This window comes from Triturus cristatus, chromosome 3_1 (genome assembly GCF_964204655.1).
Source record: "Triturus cristatus chromosome 3_1, aTriCri1.1, whole genome shotgun sequence".
Lineage (NCBI taxonomy): Eukaryota > Metazoa > Chordata > Amphibia > Caudata > Salamandridae > Triturus > Triturus cristatus.
Genome location: NC_140583.1, coordinates 793,845,001 through 793,864,456, shown reverse-complemented (window position 1 = coordinate 793,864,456; position 19,456 = coordinate 793,845,001). Strand labels below are relative to the sequence as shown.

At 43.2% G+C, this 19,456-nt stretch overlaps 1 protein-coding gene across 1 annotated transcript in view; it reads right to left on the bottom strand.

The window, feature by feature from the left end:
- Positions 1-19,456, bottom strand: part of COL6A3 (collagen type VI alpha 3 chain) — a 294,883-nt gene that overhangs the window by 30,752 nt on the left and 244,675 nt on the right. The window contains exons 44-45 of the mRNA XM_085645092.1: positions 7,967-8,146; positions 6,521-6,574 (exon numbers count right to left, since the gene is read on the bottom strand). Coding sequence (XP_085501218.1) covers positions 6,521-6,574; positions 7,967-8,146 — 234 coding nt within the window. The remainder of the gene's footprint in view (positions 1-6,520; positions 6,575-7,966; positions 8,147-19,456) is intronic.

The window sequence follows — 19,456 nt, the reverse complement described above, 5'->3', positions numbered from 1 at the left end:
GGTGAGGAATCCACAGGCTGATGTATCCATCAGAATTACCATTACTGGTAGACCTCGGAATGCATCAAAAAGCTAAGCAACCCCAGGTGATGGGGTAATGAAGAAAAATATATTTATTTCTCCTTGCTTTTTCCACTTTCTATTTGTGCTGCATTCTGGAATTTGAGCCACCAAAACGAGCAAAAGGGTCCACTGGTAGGGATCAGTGGTGTTTGTATTGGAGCAACCAGGGCACCCCTTCGGTGGCACAACACCGATTGGTTTCTCACGTTCCAGACTGGTGCATCTTCGGGTACCTTTTATGATCATGGTTAGGCTGTTTGGTCCAGTTCAGAAAGTGTAATCGGGATTTATTTTACTTTCATCTACAGCCATGTGCAAAAACAGATTCAGAAGACGTGACGCAGGATCCGGGTTATGGCTTCTGATTGGATTTTATTAATCCAAGGGGAGACACAAACTCTTCTAAGCTGTCCTTGTTGCTGCCTAATGTACACAGGCCACATATGGGTCCCGTCTGGTTCTCATCTCAAACATGCACAGACATTTCAATAATGGCTGCACCTGCAGTGGAACGACCGAGTACTGGAAAATGAAGACTGTAGTATGGAATATCGAGGAGGGACTCTCAAGGTCACACAATTTCATGACCAGAATTTTGAGGTCCAAATGATAAAGAAGTTAGGTGCAACGAGGGATGCATAGATTTGCTATTCTTAACTCCACATCTCCACATCTATGTATCTTGAAGATATGTATATCATCAAGGCACATATATGTGAAATTCTGTATAGAAAATATATATATGGTTAAACTTGTCGATAGTTTGATCCATGATATTCTGGTCAGGATACTGTGAGACCTTGATAACCTTCATATTCCCTCCTCAATATGTCAAAAACACACTGAAAACTAAAAAGGATTTACTAGTAATAGCTGTGCCCAGTGTGAGCCCAGGTATCTTCTGTAAGTGTGACTATTCTCCGGCATGAGGAGGCAGGTCCCCAAGCAGACATGCAGTATGTCATGTTTTGGGATGATGTACCTATCACCATCTTATGAATAGGCCATTTTGTTAGAACCTCGATGATGTGAAATGGTCCATTAAAATGACGAGTGCCTCCAACCAGCTAATGGACACTGAAGTCCACTATTTAAAGTTTGAGAGAACAAGAAAGAGCACAGCCACCGGACTTTGGAATTATGTAGTAATGTGAACGATCATACGACCAGCGCAGCCACACAATATATAGCATGTCAACAAACAAAACCCGTCCACTGACTCTTAATGTTAAAGTAGAAATAACAGCACCAATGATTTGATGTAATTCTGGGCTTTTATGAGGCATTTGGTTACTTTGGGTGTGTGCGTTTTTCCAAGTGTGCAGTTAAGTCATAGCATCTCATTGGCTTTAAAAACTGCCTGCCTGAGCTGTTCCAGTGGATGAATTAGTATTTTCAATCAATGAATACAAGAAAAACGGAGGTCCTTGGACTTGGAGATAATTCTCATTTTTAGCCCACAAGTATAGACAAGTGTCTTCTACCTGTGGATTCTTCCACTTGTCTCGACTGACTGCAGTTCGGGGTCTTTGCAAAATCTAAACAGCCTTAATTTCTGATGGAATGCACCTTTGACTGCCTAATTTGCTACACTATGCAATGTGCCAATGACAATATTAAAACTTCTGAATTTACTCAGAATTCTGATGCAAAACCAGGATGGACAGTGAGGAAATTCAACAGTACTTACTGTCATTTAGTCAATGCCCAGTGACATTGTGTTCAAAACTCTGTGTGGTTGGTATACAGAACCTCTTGTTTACTCATTCAATGGAAGCTCCCATATGATTAACCCTGGGCGTAGGGCTACGCTATACTCGCGTAGTTTGCGCAACTACACGAATTGCACATAGCACAGTGCAAAAACGCATAGCGTAGCGGGCATTTTTTGCTTGCTCGCGGCCCTCAACGTCAAGTTGGCGACCGCGAGCGAGCAAAATAACATCCTGGCGAGACGTTTTCCTCGTTTGCGATCAGCAACATCAAGTTGCCGATCGCGAGCGTGGAAAATAAACCTCCCGGCGAGATTCTCAACTCGGGGAGGTCAGGTTTCTCATTGCGAGTGGTCGCGTATGCTCACGACCGCTCGCGATGAGAAACTACCAGTCCGCGTTCAGAAAGCTGCCGCTCGAGTACAAATCTACTTGAGCGTCAGAAAACGACCGCTTACACTGTGCAAGATGCAGTTTGCAATGACTGCACAGTGCGGACAAGCATCCGGCACTGTGCAATCAGTGCGAACAGCATTTTGCGCAGTTCGTGTAGCTACGCGTAGCTTGCATAGTGCGAAGTGCACTTCGCGTAGTGCTACTATGCGAACTACGCCCAGGGTTACATATGATGCCTCAGCACGTGTTCTGTCAAAAAACTACCCTATTTACTTCCCTAGAAGAAATTCGTAAATATTTGAAGGGAGAGTTGTTTGTCCTTTGTCTGAAACAGTTTTGTCTACCTTAGCTTTTGGATTTTATTTTAACGAAAGATTTTGAAAATATTTCTCTTTATCTGCAAGTGCATTCTGTTGTCAGTGTACCCACCGATAGTGGGAAAGGGGATATCAGCACTCTATTAAATCCTTCCTATAAATCTCTAGATCCACAGGGTGAAATTCCAGACGGTTTTCTGGAAGCCACATCAGGGTGTTTGATGCCCGTCTTGAATAGACAGAACTAGTGCATCTCTCCAGGTACTAGAAGCATAGAACAGAAAGGATCTGAGAAACATTGCACGCAGTCACAAAATTACATCTCCTCTGGGTTAGCTTACCTGACTCCAGGTGTAATGCTTTAAGAAATGAGGCTTTCTTCTGTTGAAAAAAGATCTATCAGAAGTTAGCTCCATCACATATGTAATCTTTACTTTCACGGCCTCTTGAAGAAACTCTAAATTTGAAGACTTCTGAAGCAATATTCAGAGGACTACCACATTCTCACGTTTCCCTCTGAGATGCTATGCTTGAAAGCAAACAGAGGAAACACTTCTGCGCTTAATTATAGTGAGAAAGAATCTGCTCCCCCTAGTTCCCTTGTAAAGCATTGCGGGCATGTTAGCTTTCTGGATCAGTACTAGGCTGATCTTCCATAGTGAAGACACATGCAAAATCCGGACTGCCTGATTTGAAGACTCATGGTTTATTTAGTATTCCAAATCTTTTAGAGACCAACAGCTGGCATGACATTTATAGAGGTATCCATTTTTTGTTGTCACCACTCAGAATTGAATCCATTTTTACTGTGTCTTTCATTCCTGTCCACCTTTGGAAAGGGGCAGCCACTCAGGAAGATTCGTGACTTGTACTTCCATAGCATAACTACATCCACAATCCAGGTATTCCACAAGAGACCACATACCAGGATGTAAATGTGAATCAGGAAGATGCTACAAGACATGTCTCAAAGAGCTACATGCCTGTGAATGCATTCAGTTACAACCATTGTAGAGTACTAAGAATTCATCACAGGAATTCAATTTCCCTAACAGCGAGTTATGAAGATTGTAATTTGTTCAATGGGATGCCCTGGATGGAGTACATATGTACTTAGAGGACAACCCTAACAATAGGGCTAAGGAGTGCTTAATAGAAGGCAGGGGACAAGTCTAGTTTGTGAACTGTGATCTTCAGAGGAGACTATAAATCTCATTTCAGTGGGACTGGGATGGAAGAGGGAACTGGGAGATCCTTAGTGGAGGCGGATGATATACTTTAAAAAGATGCCTCTTGAAGGCCTTTCAGAATTTCAGAACAGAGGTGCCTGGTCTGTAGCAGTATGCTGTTCTGTTGTTGTAGAAAATTATGTACAAGAGCCTTGCTTTCAGGTCCTTTAGATTTTACATTTCTTTACTTTCAGTGTAGCTCTGTATTGGTTCCTTGGGTCGCCGTCACACTTGAAAAGTTACATCTTTTGGCCTAAAGAGATGTGCATGGTTTATCACTGCTTCGTATGTCCTGCACAAGTTCTAGTCAAAGTCAAAGCCAGGCCTATTTACTTTGTTTGTGTTTTGTGCTTGTGGCTTTAGAGAAGATCTCCTGTTGAAGAAACTCTTTTCTTCTGCACTGAAAAATACCATTAATTATTCATTTTTAAAAGTAGTATCAAAGCACGGACTGCATGAATAGAAAACGAAGATAAATATGATACAAGGAAGAGCTTTTGAAATAAAGGAAGAAATTAATGGGGAAGACAGAAAATGAGAAGTGTGTGTGTGCTGCAAAAGGGCAATAAAGGAACAGATGAAGAAAAATGGAGAGCGATTACAAAGGGATGAAGGTAATATACAAATGGAATTCAAGAAAAGAAAGATGGAGATAAGAGGGAAAGGATGAGCACACTTTCCCAAGTGAGCTAAAGAAAGAGATAAATTGCAGGATATAATTTTACGATGGAAGTGAGGAACAGAGGTGTGCAAGTACTGTACAAGAGGAATCGATACATATAAGTGCAGTTGCTGAAGGAATGGATCGGAGACATCTATAAGGGGGCACCAAAAAAGGAACAAAAGTTCAGGGAGGAACAGAAAGAGACAATTATTTTGAAAGAAAAGTTAATAAAGGAAGAAAAAAGTACGTTGCTCAGGAAGATAATCAGAGCTGTACATATTTTAAAAAGGGATTTGAGCAAAGATGATGAGAGAAATAGAAGACTAGGTGTGATTTAATTTGTTGTCTACCTGATGTTTTAATTCATGATTATGATGACTGGCATGTGCATCTATGGGTAGATGTTTAGATGTGGCAGTTTTCTGAGGTAAAGGTCTCTCAGACAGAGATTTTGACGCCTGAGACTTAGATCTCGGGGGCGTAGACGGTGGAGAGTGAACCTTAGGGAGAGCTGGAGTACCTTTAGATGAGGAAGGCTGGTCTTCACTCTTAGAAGAGTGATGTTTCTTCAGCACCTTAGCCTTAGGAGATGTCATCTCCGCCTCACTGACCCACTTCTTTGAGGAAACAGTCTTAATAGAGGAATCACTCTCCACATCGGATAATGGGCCATCCTTCATCTTGAGCTTCTGTAGCCACAGAAGTAGTCGTCCTTCTCTGTCCCTTAAAGTCTTTTGAGGAAAAGTCCTGCATATTTTACAATCTCTCACCTGATGGTCAGGATGTAGGCAATAAATACACTTTTTGTATGGGTCCTCAGAGTGAAGTCACAATTTCCCACAAGACTCACAGTGTCTGAAGAGTGATTTCGTAGTAGTAGACATTGTAGAGAAGATGTAAGCAGAATTCTTGAAGAGAAAAGTTGAAGTACTGAGCAGAGCTCAGGGAGACTCCCTTCACACGACGTGCTGTAGAAAATCTGAGGGTCTGGGCCTCTGGGGAGAAGGTTCTAGAGGGTGCTGACGCCTGATTGGCTGGAGTTTGGACTATATCTAATGACTTGGACGAACTAATAAAGTGACACGTTTTTTCCTATTGATTGCTATGCTATAATACTTCCTATGGAAATTTTTAGCTATGCTATTGGTATATTATGTATGTATGTATATATATATATATATATATATATATATATATATATTGCTATTTTATGTACCGTGGGACTCCCACTTCGACGACGGGGAATGATTCAAGCATGTGAATCTATGAAAGACACCCCAATACTGGAGAAGGTTTAATTCGGCATATAGGTATGCGGTTATGGTAGATACATCCACGGATGGCTGATTGAGGTGATGGGTGCAAATGAATGGGGGGGAAGACTGGATTGACACATAGATAAATGTGGCTGGCCATGTGGTTTCTTGATGAATATATGTCTTGGTTCTTCCACTGGTTTTTACTGCAGACATTCAAGGGTAGATATATGGAGTTATGGATACAAGTATGAGGGCAGGACCAGATTGATGGATTGGAAAACTGGATAAATATTAGGACAATTGTAGGTGGGTGTATGTCTGGTGCTTCTGTGTGTGGAATGTGGTGATGGTTGATATGTGTGGATGAATGATTGCGAATATGGTGGAAATGTGTGGGTGGATGCTTGATTGATAGGCGACTGGATCTATGGGTTGACATTTGTGAGAGGATGATCAGGTTAAAGAGAGGGCACAAGCTTTGGTGCCTTTAACATGCTAGAGACCAATCCTGTGTCAGAATTGATGGGTTCAATAGAGCAATAATCACAATGTGTTCGTAAAAGTCTATAATTCACCAGTTCAATTTAATTTTCCAAATGCTGTGCAAGCTCGGCAGGAGCATAAGCAGCGCTTTGCCATCCATTAATATAAGCATGACGCTGGAAGCAGAGTGGAAGCTTAGCGCAGCGGGCTCCTTTTCCCTGGGCATTTGTAAGTCTGTATGCAGTCGGGGTGTTCATGCGCTCCACAACAACACTGCTGTGGCTGCCAGAGGCGAGTTAAAACAGCCTAACCTATCCCTGCATTGGCAAGCGGGCTGCTTAAGCATCCAGGCATTTGGCAGGGTTTGGCTCTGCATGAAGCTGGCTGGGTTTTTTACCTGAAGATGAGATTTCCTCTAGTTCTGGCAATGGTACAAGGACATTCTCAGCTGCTGTAGGAGACAATGGTGGTGAGGTGTGAGCAATGCATCTCAATTGTGAGCATTCATTCTATGCAGACATATCCTCAATAGGGCAGCACTGGGTAGACCAGTATTCTGATTGGATGATGACATTGATGCCAATGGTGAGGCACAATACGCACGGTACACGCTGGCTGCTTGCTATAAGTTCTTATTGATAAGACAACTGATATCAGAGCACTTTTAACATCTCATGACAACAACAAAGGGGCTACTGTGCCTCATTCATCAAGTGAACACACGCAGAGTAAGCAGGGTGTAAAGAGCTCCTACTCCTGGTTTGGTGTCTGATTCCACAACAGGCAAAGAGGCAAACTGAGTTGAAACAATAATGCAGTGGAGTTGTGAGGCAAAGACACATCTGTGCAGAATACAGCACGTGTACAGGATATAAATCCTACAGAACCAATCTGCCAGTGCGCACAGTCTAAAACTTTTCTCATCGTGCAGGCCTGTGCTTCTTGACATGCTTGTCCTATTTGTTATTGTTCTGCATCTGAGTCAGTCAGAAAGGCACCCATTTTAAGAGACATTTCCCACAATTTTCAGTATGCTGTGACAGCAAGCATGGATGATTTATTTACTGCCCCAGTGTTTATCTGCAGCCATATGCCTATCCCTGGATTACTGTTTCATAGTCATCATCATAAGAGAAACAGAACAGCTCTTAAGTGTGATCCAACCTAATGTGGTACATAGTTTGCTTAAGGTGCGTGAAAATGCTCTGAAAAGGAGTACCTTCTAGATAGACTGCAAGATGGATTTTTCCATAAACAACCTGGTTCAGACTGGGAAAAGAATAATAACAAACATGTTGCAAACACATCAAATGCTTTTTGGTTGTGTGTATTTTTCAACTAACCTTCCACACCTCCCCAGTCCACTGCATGCCTTTAACCACTCCAGTTTACATCATTACCTCACAACGCCACAGAATCTCTGCAAGGATATCTGCATTTTTGTTTGTTTAATATGCAGGCAGCCCAAGTGTGGATTGTGGACCCACTGAGATCCTACTGGATAAGATCGCACAAAGGAACACAGAGATTTAGCTCCCCAGAATGCACTTGTGCATTTGGTAAATGCAACTAACACATGTTGATTGTTCATTACATTATCTTTGTCCATTCCAGGGAGATTTAATGCTGTGAATAAATTCAGGGAGGAAGAGAGCCAATATGATAGATCACAGGAGGATTTAGGAGCAATCTAAGTCAATTTCAAGGAAATGTTTTATTTGGGAGAATTAAAAGATTTCTCAATGCTTCTTTTGGGATCAAGGAAGCTTGGGCTGTCTGGTTAGGTGCACTTTGTGTGTAAAAGTTAAACATATAAAAGTGGCAGCACCAGTGTGGTACTTACATGGCTTCAAACACCTGCTGAGGCACTCAGCTTCTGTATCAAATCTATTTTCATTACCGCCGCACCCACCATACCAAACCTGGGTGCAGATCCCGTGCTTGTTGTCAAAGAACCATTTAACCTGATATTCCGTGCACTGCATGCCCATGTCAAAATCCATCAAACAAGGATCTGTCAAATCTGAATTTCAAAATGGGCAAAAAGTTATAATTTATAAACGCAGCCACCATAAAAAAAAAAGAAAAAAAAATGAAGTTAAAAATTTGTATTGCTATTGTTGCATTTTTTCATGGCTTCTCTCTAGTACTTCCCCTTGTGTTGAGAAAAGACACTTTTGGACCCACATGGCAGAGGAAGACTAGTACATAAGTGAGTTCAGGAGGGTCGACGTTAGGCCACTATAAGGCTTTGAGGTTAAGAAACAGTCAGCCATATGCCAGTAGCCTGAAGTGCCTGACTCAGAATAAAGCCTACTGTTAGTTATGGTGGACTAACATAGCATGTGACTGTGCTTTAGCCCTATTAGTTTGCATTTTCTGAGTAGCTGATAGACCAGCCATTCTGTTGTAGGGATTCTGTTTAAAGAGAAATGTGCCTGGGATTACAGAGTATCAGTAAGTAGGGACTGAGCCACCATAACACATCAGTACCTATGAACCCCAATCCAGGCTAGCTTACCTGCTCTCGTAACCTTCCCAAAGTGACAGGTACGTTAGCACCCCAGAACACAACACTCTAGTCCCCTCAGGGAACAGTGGAAAGAGATTGTCACTTTTCATTTTCTCGCTCATGCATGCCCATAATGAACAAAACAAAGACATGATAACAGTTTACAATATTTATTGAAACTATTGTGCTCTATTATAAAACATCTGCACTGGAACTAAAAAAAACATATGCATGCCAGCAGAGTGTGGAGCATTACAAGTAAACTATAAACAATAAGAAGCCCTACCATGTTTAATTATATATCTTCCTCAGCCTACCCTCACTATGGAAACACAGTGTTATATTAAAGATCTCTGGGATTAGTGACGAACCCCATTCCTGTCATGTATAAATAGTTGCTCTACTACTCAGCTGGCGCAGTTCTCTTGTCTCAGGACCTTTGCTCTGCTAGAATGCCTTCGCTTTGTTGGGATGTATATGTCTTCTAGTTGCAGAGCAGATGTTTTATAATAGAGCACAATAGTTTCAATAAATATTGTAAACTGTTTTTGTGTCTTTGGTTTATTGTGGCAATGCATGAGTAAGAAAACAATCTGTTTCCACTGTTCCCTGAGGGGACTAGAGTTTTGCGTTCTGGGGTGCTAATTTACCTGTAATTCTGGGAAGGTTATGAGGGCAGGCAAAGCACTATGAGCTAGTCTGGACTGTGGTTCATAGGTACTGATGTGGTATGCTGACTCGGTCCCTATATACTGACGTTCTGTAATCCCAGGCATAGTTCTATGTACACAGATTCCCTGAAACAAGTCTCTGTCATGTTCTAAAACGGCTGTTGAAAGCTGCTGTTCGATCCCAATAATCTTGCCCCATATCATCTGTCACAGCACTGTAAGTGTAAGAAGCAATAATGTTAATGTGCCTCCAACTGCCATGTTTGTTTTGTCGAATTGACTATTCCTTTGCATTGCTTTCACCTGTATTCGTCAGAACACAAGGAAGTATGAAGAATCTCTGCTTGGCACCATCTTAAGGAGCACGCACGTGCATTGAAAGTAATCTGTGAAGTCTAGTCGGTTAGAGATCTGAGGCATGGACGGGATTCTGTACCTCGAAATTGGCAGTAGTTGGCACTCAATGGGCCTCAGCCACCTACATACATTTGTGGCAGGAATTCATTCTGTGCCTCAGACCAAGGTGACAAACAAGGTTGTTGAGCATAACAAAGATTGCCTTCACAGTGGTCTGATGCAGGACAATTTCTTTTAAAGTACACATCAATGGCATATTTTAGACCGTGCCAGAACGTTCAAATCAGTGAAGTATTCCAGTCTGGTGAGATTTTTCCCACAAATGTCAAGAGTTCCAGGGATTAGACCGATGTTGAAGATTAAACTATCATCTTATTACGATACAAACAAACTCCTTTATCTTTAATGCCCTCTCAGTCTCAAAGAAGTTCGTACCCCGACCCCTGAACATCCGCTCCCCCATTTTCCACTTGACGGTCAAACCCCTCTCCCCCACCCGGCCACCCAAGTATTTCAATCCCACTGAACAGCAAAGCTGGTCATCTGTGCTCTCCTCCCAGGGGCATAGCTTTGACTTGTGCAGCAGGTTCAGTGACACCGACAGGGTCGTCTTTAGTGCTGGTGGCGCCCTGTGCGACAATCATTTTTGACACCCCCACCACCATGACCTCCCACCACTGGGCAAAAGTGCCCCTCATCTCTCCAATCATAATTTGTTGCTGAACATAGCACACCCCCTGAGGTCAGCGCCACCCTTCCACGGGACAGAGCCCAGTGCGGCCGCACTGGTCGCACTGCCCTAAAGCCTTCATGGACACCGAGGCCAGAGGCCTGAGGGGCCCACTGACCTCCGACTGCTGCTGTATTGTATAATTTATACAGCTGCCAGGGGGCCCATTGCCTTCCCTACACTAGGGCCCATGGCACGCTGGCTACGCTACTGTCTCCCCCACACATCTCTTCTGCACTTGCTTCCCAGGTCTTTTGTGAATATACCCGTTTTTTTCCCTTTAAAAAGGACAGGGATCGGTACGCAGACCTTGAACTTCCTGCTTACAAACTCTCTTACCACAGAAGTACACAGACGTCTAGAATGATGGATGTTTAGAACATCAAGTGCATGCATTCAGAACACTGCTTATACATCCCTGAGCTGGTAGGACCACACAGAAACAACAGCAGCCAGCTGCATGGGCTGTGCTGAGGCGACTGCCACATTCCTCCCTCCGGCTCCAGTGTTTGTGTTTCAGGGACAAGCCTCCACCGCCCTGCCTCAAAAGCTGGCCCTCCATATCCTTAAGGATTCCTAATATGGGAAGGCTAAAAGGGGGCTCCCTCCTGTCCATAAGGACACAGCCTACTGAATAAATGCCCTTCATTTAGTCTTTGGCTGTAACAAGACAGAAATGACAACTCGTCTACAAGGAACTAGTAACTTGATCACCTAACTGAGTAGTGCTCTTTTATTCGAGCTCTGGAGGAAGGAAGACTGAGTTAGTCCCACCAGGACTCGATCCTATAATCTGCAGGTTGCACACTTGTCTCTGCAGTTGAACCAGTAACACAAGCAGCAATGCTACTAAGTGTTTGAATTCCTTGTTTTTATGCAGCCCCTGCTAGCTTCTTTTTTTTGTAGCACAGTAAATAAGAAAGGATGCTATCTATTCTTCATCTCAGTGATGGTGCTTTTTTTGACTCCGGGTGGGTAACAAGTTGATCTGGCCCTGAAAGGATTTGAATCTGAGGAAGGGTTATCTTACCAGGGTGAAAACGGACAGTGAATACTACTGGTTTATTGATAGATAGAGGGTACAGTAATGAGCCACGCTGTCCAATTCTACCCTGTAAACCGCGAGCGAGGAGCCAGAGGCGAGGAGCCGTGGTGACAGGCTCTCTGGAGCACTTCCTTAAGGTGCTGGGGAAGACTGGCCTGTAGATAGCGATGACCACTCCACGCGGTGCCTACAGTGGCGTAGTCAGCATACCATGGGACCAATGGAGGGAAGGAAGTGGACACCCTTGTCGCTGTTTGAACTTTGAGATAAAGCGATGATCAAGATTAAGTGGCACCTCGGGACTCTGGGCCCCGGTGCCACAGCACCTGCTACACCAATGGAAGCTACACCCCTGGGTACCCAAGAGTTACTTCGCACCAAGTGGGTAGTTCTGTTCGTTTCACACTAATGTTTCTACAAATATACAACAAAACATCGTTCTGCCTATTTTATGTAAACTTACTCAAGATAAACTTGATGCTAGTCAAGTCTCAGGCTCGTCCAGGCGGACAGTTTTGACTTTCTAAGCCACGCTGACCCTCCTCGACCACAGGGGTAAAAAAATTCAAACAAAATAAAATCTCTCCCATTCTGACATAATGCTGCAGAACTGCTGCTTCAAAACCATGCCATGCGAATCCGAATCCGATTTAACACCCAGACACCCCTCTTAATCCCTGCTCAGCCCATTACTGCACACATCACGCTAGCAGAACCCCACCCTCTCTGGAAGGGAAAACTCAAACATCCCCCAGTTCAAGTACCCTCTAAACCTGAGCAAGCAAGTTTGTTGTAATTTAGACACATGCCTGAAAAAATGACAAACATCTACTCTCAGACTGCCCTCACGGATTTGGCACACTATATACCACAAAACAATTTATACTGGCAAGCAAGAGTACCTTTCCAGTAATGCACTGGAGGCTATGAATGGCTCACATTAACTCTTCCCAGTGGCACAAAAAATAAATTACTCCACACAGCACCACCCAAATACAGAGGCTCTACAACAGCCAACCACACACACCACCGAGGAGGTTCATAAAGTCAGAGCAGGCATTATGCTAGTCATCACCAGTATAACCCTCTGACCATCCCAAACATCTAACAATGAGAAAAGCTTCAGCATCTTGCCTTCTGAGGCAATAAAAGGGCTCCCGCCTTTCAGAGGCAACAGAGCATGCAAGGACTGGGGGCACATACCCTCTCCACATCCAAATCACCCTGACGGCAAAAAATTGACTACATCCCCATTATATTGACACATACCACTACTTAGATAATGATTACATCTTCAATATGGCAAACCACCAATTACTGTCGCAATTCACACCACCCCTGCAGGGAAGGGGGTTACCCCTTCGAGAAGAAATGGACCTGTACCCGTATGGGATTGCCTGTACCTGTGTCAAAAGTTGCACTGGACGGATGAGGATATAAAATGGTTGCCCATGCGGATTATACCACGGGTTTGCGAGAAGTTCGCATCCTAATATGCAGTTTGGTACAACTGACCATACAAAACACCTGGCCAGATACACACAGGTGTTATGTCGCACTCTCGGGATAAAAGCTTATTCGGTGTATGTGACTCTGATGCATGAAGCAGCCTTTACTGACCTCAGTATGCTCCTCATAAGCCTTATTGAAGGTGAGCTTTTAATGGGAGGTGATTTTAATACTGCCCTGTGTAATGCCAAGAACAGATGGCCATCTAGAAAGCCTGGGACCCTCCATCGACCACTGACTTATTTTTTGTGGGCCCTAGGCCTTGCGGACTTGGCACACATGCAACCCTACAATACACTAATACACATTTCCCTTGGGAGGCCACGGTATCCTCTCTAGGATAGACCACATTTTACCCTCTCCCACTAGCTCCCTCGATTCAGGGAAGTTCGTCACCTTTCTAGGGTCAAATTGTGCTCAACCCCTGGTATCTGAAACGTCTGAATATTCGTAAGAACTTGAGGGAACCCACCAAGCTTTATTTTGATGAAAATGTAGGATCTGTTGACTCAGCGCAATGCCTATGGGAGGCCTATAAAGTTGTTATACGGGGTCATTGGTTGTTCTTAATAAATGAAAAAGAAAGACGTGCCCATCCGGAGACACTGTTACAGGAGATCCTAGAATTGGAGACTCACATCGTTGGCGCGACCAGAAGAGACACAAGTTACACCCTGGATATGAATCAAAAGGGATACAGGGACACTGTAACAGAGGCTGCTAGGGCAAATTATCATGTTACACAGCATCACATTTATGAGGCAGGAGATAGGGCTGGAAAGCTCTTAGCTTGGCTGTATAGAAAGAAGAGAGCTAACTGATGGGTGCTTGAGTTAATGAGTTAAGATGGAGACAGGGTCAGGAATAGTACTGCTGGTGCTGGTGCTTTTGCCACTTATTATAAACAACTATATGGCCCCACACATGGAGGTATCCAGCGAGTTACTGGCAGACCTCCCACTGCCCTGTCTCTCACACTCCAACAAAGAGACCCTCGAACAAGAACTCAGAGTAACTGAGAGAATACAAGCAATTGGGGACCTAAAGTCCGGCAAAGCAGTGGGCCCTAACGATATACCCGTGGAGATCTATAAACTCTCAGCCTCAAAGATTGCCCCTCATCTCTTGTGTATATTCCTGGAAAGCGGCAAATTAGGTGTATTGTCCAAAGATCAGAGGCTGGCTACTATAGTTGTCATACACAAGCAAGGCAAGCCGCCTGATGATTGTGCTTCGTTTAGGCCAATCTCGTTGTTAAATGTGGAGGCCACAATCCTGGCAAAAATATTAGCCACATGACTCATCCAAGAGGTCCAAACAGTGATCCAGCAACATCTATTCTGCTTCATCCCAGGGCGAAATTCCTCTTTTAACTTGAGGCGCTTGAATGGGCGAATGGATGAAATCCTTGAAGATGCCCTGGGGCTATCGTTAGATGCATGTATGGCTTTTGACACCATTGAATGGCCCTTTCTTTTTGCAGTACTCTCTAAATTTGGCTTTTGCTTGGATACTACTCCTCTACACTGACCCCCTGGCGCAGGTGATGGTGAATTGGGGCAGTGCCCCTGAGTTCCACATCCAACGTGGAACGAGACAGGGATGCCCGTTGCCTTCCTTGATCATTGCCCAAGTTTTGGAACCACTGGGGGCCTGGATTAGGCAAGACCCTTTGATCAGGGGATTATATTGGACGGTTGGTTGGGATGATGGGATTTCCTTATACGCAGATGATATCTTACTTTACGTTTCTAACCCGGCCCATACATTAGATAGAATAATGCATATACACTGTTCAGTCGCTACTCTGGATACACTATCAACTGGAGTAAATCCCTGATCTATCCCCTACATGGTCTCGCAGCAAAACTACCTACTGACTGTACAGCCCATATTGCTGCCAAGGGATTTCCCTATCTGGTGATCTACATTTCTAGAGACCCAAACGCCTTCCATACTCAAAATTTGGTGCTGCTACTTTCCCATCTTTGGAGAGACATTCAACATTTGAGGGCCCTGCTGCTATCACTACTGGGGAAAGCAGTCTTATTCAAAATGATGGCACATTCCCATTTTCTTTCTGCGCTCCAAAACATGCCCTACCCAGTCCCACCATCCTACTGTCAGGTGATTGAAAGTCAAATTTTTACCCTGCTGTGGGACAGAGGCTCTGCTAGAATATCGGTTAAAAAGCTGCGGGGGCCTGGGATGATGGCGGAAATGTTCTGCCTGATATTCAAAAGTATTACTGGGTGACGCAGCTCATCACCATCAATCAGTGGGTGCACCTTCTAGAGGAGGAACCCACCTATCAAATGGATCGACTGAACATGCACCTGAGGGGCTCTCTAAGAGCTATTTATGATAAGGAGCGCACCATGTCCTTTCCAGTGCCTACTGCAGCTGCGCTTGTCCTCTGGCAGACAACCCTGGGTGCATTGGGTTGGAGGTGTAGGATTATGAGAGACTAGCTACATACAAAGGGTTTGATGAATGAGACCTGATACAGTGGGGGACCTTTGGAGGTGGGGAGGAGTGGTCTCGTTCCCAGATCTACAGAGTGAATATTAGCCAGCACCCACCAAACCTTATTGGTATTTGCAGATTAGTCATGCACTGTGGAGGGCCATTCCGAAAAAACCCATCTCCCTCACCTATTATGAATTGATTAATAATTCACCAGATACCCTGTCTCATTTGAGGGAACAATGGAAGCGAAACCTGGGGGGATTAGATAAATGGGCCGATACCCTGATGTTCCCTAGGGAGGTGGCTATAAGAAGTAGGGTTTGCGTGGTCCAGCTATGGATCTTACACCGTGTAACTATGCGTGCACTACACTGTTGCAGATGGGCAGGGTGACATCAGCGCTCTGCAATAGTGATTGTGGCCGGGTGGGCGCTTTTTTACACATGTGTGCAATAAGTGGTATCCTCCCTTAATGGCATATGTGGGAGCCGCCTGGACACTTCAGCAAAGTGGTGTCTCTTAAATATATGGGAAGAGACTGACCTCTCTAAAATGGACCAGACATTGGTGACACTTGAAATGATTGTGGCGAAGTGGAAAATTGCTAGGATGTGGAGGGCTGAAGTGGCACCTTGAAAAGGTGACGGGAAGCGTGATATTGATTGCAGTATGCTGGCGGAAAAAGTGGTCTATTAAACCAGGGGTTGCTCTAACAAGTGGAATAAAATATGGGGAACATGAAATTGCTACAGAGGTGATATATGTGCTCCTCCTGTCGTGCTGGTCGGGCGTGGGCTCTGGAGCCATGAACGCTGTGATTCAACTCCTGCACTGTGAATTGTTGTGGGCTGGGTGGGGAGAATGGGTACCTTTTATGGTGTACGAAACACTGTATAGGTTGGAACGTGTCTGCATGCTGCAACATGTACTGCTTATTGTCATTGTTGCATTGCCTGCTTTATGAGCAAGAAACAGATTTATGAAAAACAATTGTGTCAAAAATATCTAGGAGCAAAATATTGAGAAGGTAAGTGCAAATAGGTAAGCATAAATGTGCTATTCTTAACTCCACTTCTACGTACCTTGAAGATATGTATCACCAAGGTAAATACATGTGAGCTATATATAGTAAAAGTTTGCTTGCCTATAGAAACTTACCTTCAGAATATTTTTGTCCTCAACATACTTGACACTATATTTTGTCCCACGATATTTATGTTTCTTATATTCTGTCTGAACACCTACTGGCACAGTACAGATTTAATTTAACATGACTACTGACACTATATGTATCTTAGAGGCATGAGTGTCAGCACAATAGCAATAAGAGAGACTGTGATTATTAGCACTACTGCTGCCTTATAAGAACAGTTTACCCCAAGTCTTTCTATACCTGGCAGAGCTTAGCACTATTACTTCACTTGAGGTTGGTCGTGGTTGATGCCTGGCACTGTGCCTATATGAATGAACATAATTGCTGGTACAATATTCATGTGTTGGAAGAATGATTAGTGGTATAGCCACTATTCAAAGGGATGTGAGAACCTGCAAAGTACCTATCTAGTGGATCATGATTACTGGGAGAATAAGGGTCTAATGGTGACAAGTAGAACAATAAATTTACTGTTGGATAAAATTACTCACTCAATGACTTGTTAATAGTATCCTTTACAGGCACAATAAATATCTGATGGGGCATGACTACAGGCTTTAGAACTGTCTGACAGGCCATGCTTGCTAGACCAACAGCTGTATGACAGAGAAATAATTATGGGCAAAATACTTAACAAAGCAAGTTTTACAGCAATCCAAATAACCATCTATTCAGTCTGATTTCTGGTACAAAAACTTTATTAAGCTGCATATTCAATCAATATACTGATCTGATGTGGCACTATTACTGTCAAAATAAACGGTTGAGCATATTCCAAACTCAAACATTTATGCTACAGTTAAAATACAAATCCATGTAGTCAACACAGTTACACGATGCAGAAGAGACAATGCCATTAAAGTTCAGTATTTTTTAAGTTGCTTCATCCTATGTAATTATCAAAAAAGATAATAAGTAACCTATTGCACTCATTGCAGATCATATTCCAAAAGTAGAAGACAAAACAATAGTTCATGCCCCAAAATATAATCTTTGAAAAAATCCCTTAGCTGCCCTCATTGATATTTTTTTATTAAAGAAGGGGGGGTTTGGTCCCACTGTGGTCAGGGAGGGCCTAATAAACTTTTTAAGAAAAAATGGGCCTGACCTGCTATTTTACACGCTGTTTCAATTAATAAACAGACTTTAGACCTTTATCCTTTTCGAATGGTCTGGGTAATTTAATTACCAAAATGTTTTGGAACGTATACTTGACAAGTTGTTACATTTTTTGAAACATGCCTGTCAGAAAGACACACAATAACTAATTCCGTAATTCAAAAAGACATGTACAAAATGTAATGTGTCAAACTAAACCACATACATAAACATTACAGTGCAAACAATAAGCCAGTCAATAATTATGACCAATAGCAACAACCACTTTGTCTTCTCCTGGTCATTAAAATAATAGTAGTCCAAGAGTAGCATGTTGGCTGAATTGAAATGCACATTGGATTCGTAAATGTTTACCCAGGAGTGCAACAACCTCTGAAATACGCACACAAATTGATGTACTATGAGAATACAAAGTTGTTGTTGCTATTAATTATTGACTGGCTGTTAAATAATTTGCCTTATTGCTAATTAACTTTCATTTTTTGTAATTCACAAAACTTTTTTTGTGTGGTACTGTATTAAATGTTTTTGCAAAGTCTCATTATAGATAACATACCTCGTTTCATGATTACATATTTTGGTTACCTTCTTTAGAAACTCATCAGGTTAGTTTGGCAGAACATAATGGGGCCGATTATGATGTGGCCCTGACTGACGGTCGGAGCCTTCCTGGCCGCATCGTAATGGGCTGCTCGGTTTACTTTCCGACTGCTGCATTATGATGGTGGCTGTCGAAAGTAAACCGGCCAGTCATTCCGGCCAGCCGGAGCTGGCTAGTAATCCCAAAGGGAGGGCCTTTCCGCCCTTGGGATTACGATACACGGTTTCCAACATGGTTTCCATGTCTGCCTGTCCGACATGGAAACCATGTCGGAAAGGATGCATGGGGGGGCCGCAGCATGGCCCCCTTGTGCCTGTGGCCTTCGATTTGGGGCTGAGGGGGCCCCGTGTTAATCCCTGCACCCCTTGACATGAACCTTGAGGTGCCTGCCACAGGGTGCAAGGATGAACAACACCTCCCATTTCTCAATGGGAGCTTGAGTTACGGCCGCAACACAAGCTCCCATTGAGAAATGGGAGTATGCGACCGAACAGTGTTCAGTCACATTGAAATAAGGCGGTCAGGACCGCCAACCTGAGGTCGGTCGGTCCCAAGACCAAGAGGGAGTAGGCCAGTCGCAAGTCCGCCCGACATCTTAATCAGGCCCATTAGCTCTAAATTAATGCTGATTCATAGTCATCTAAATAATTCCATCATCTGTCCTAAAAAAGATTCCAAAGTCACTGCCCTCTAGTTGCCAGCTTCTTGCATAAAGACATATAACCTGAAATCCCCACCGGCCTTTACGTACACCGAAGGACCTAATTCCTCATCATACTACCAGAATATTGACTCCTAAATATTGTGCTACAAAAATATTGTAGCCAGAAGGTTTTCTATACACATATTGTGAAGGTCAGTATATATTGATAAAAATATATTTAATATATATTACTCCTTATATTTCTACCTTGACATTTTATAAATCTTGAAGTTATGTAGATACGGTGTTAAGAATTGTAAATCTATACATACCCATACGTATTTACTGTCACAATATTTTTTGTTGATATTTTGTCTCAGAATTTTTTTTACACATTATTTTGTGGGCAATATTCAGATTTTTCAATGTTAAATAAAGCAGTTAGAATACTTAAGCACCCTTAGGTGAATGGCACTTGGCCGCTGTGTTCAGCTTTAATTGTTTATTACCTAAATATATTTAAC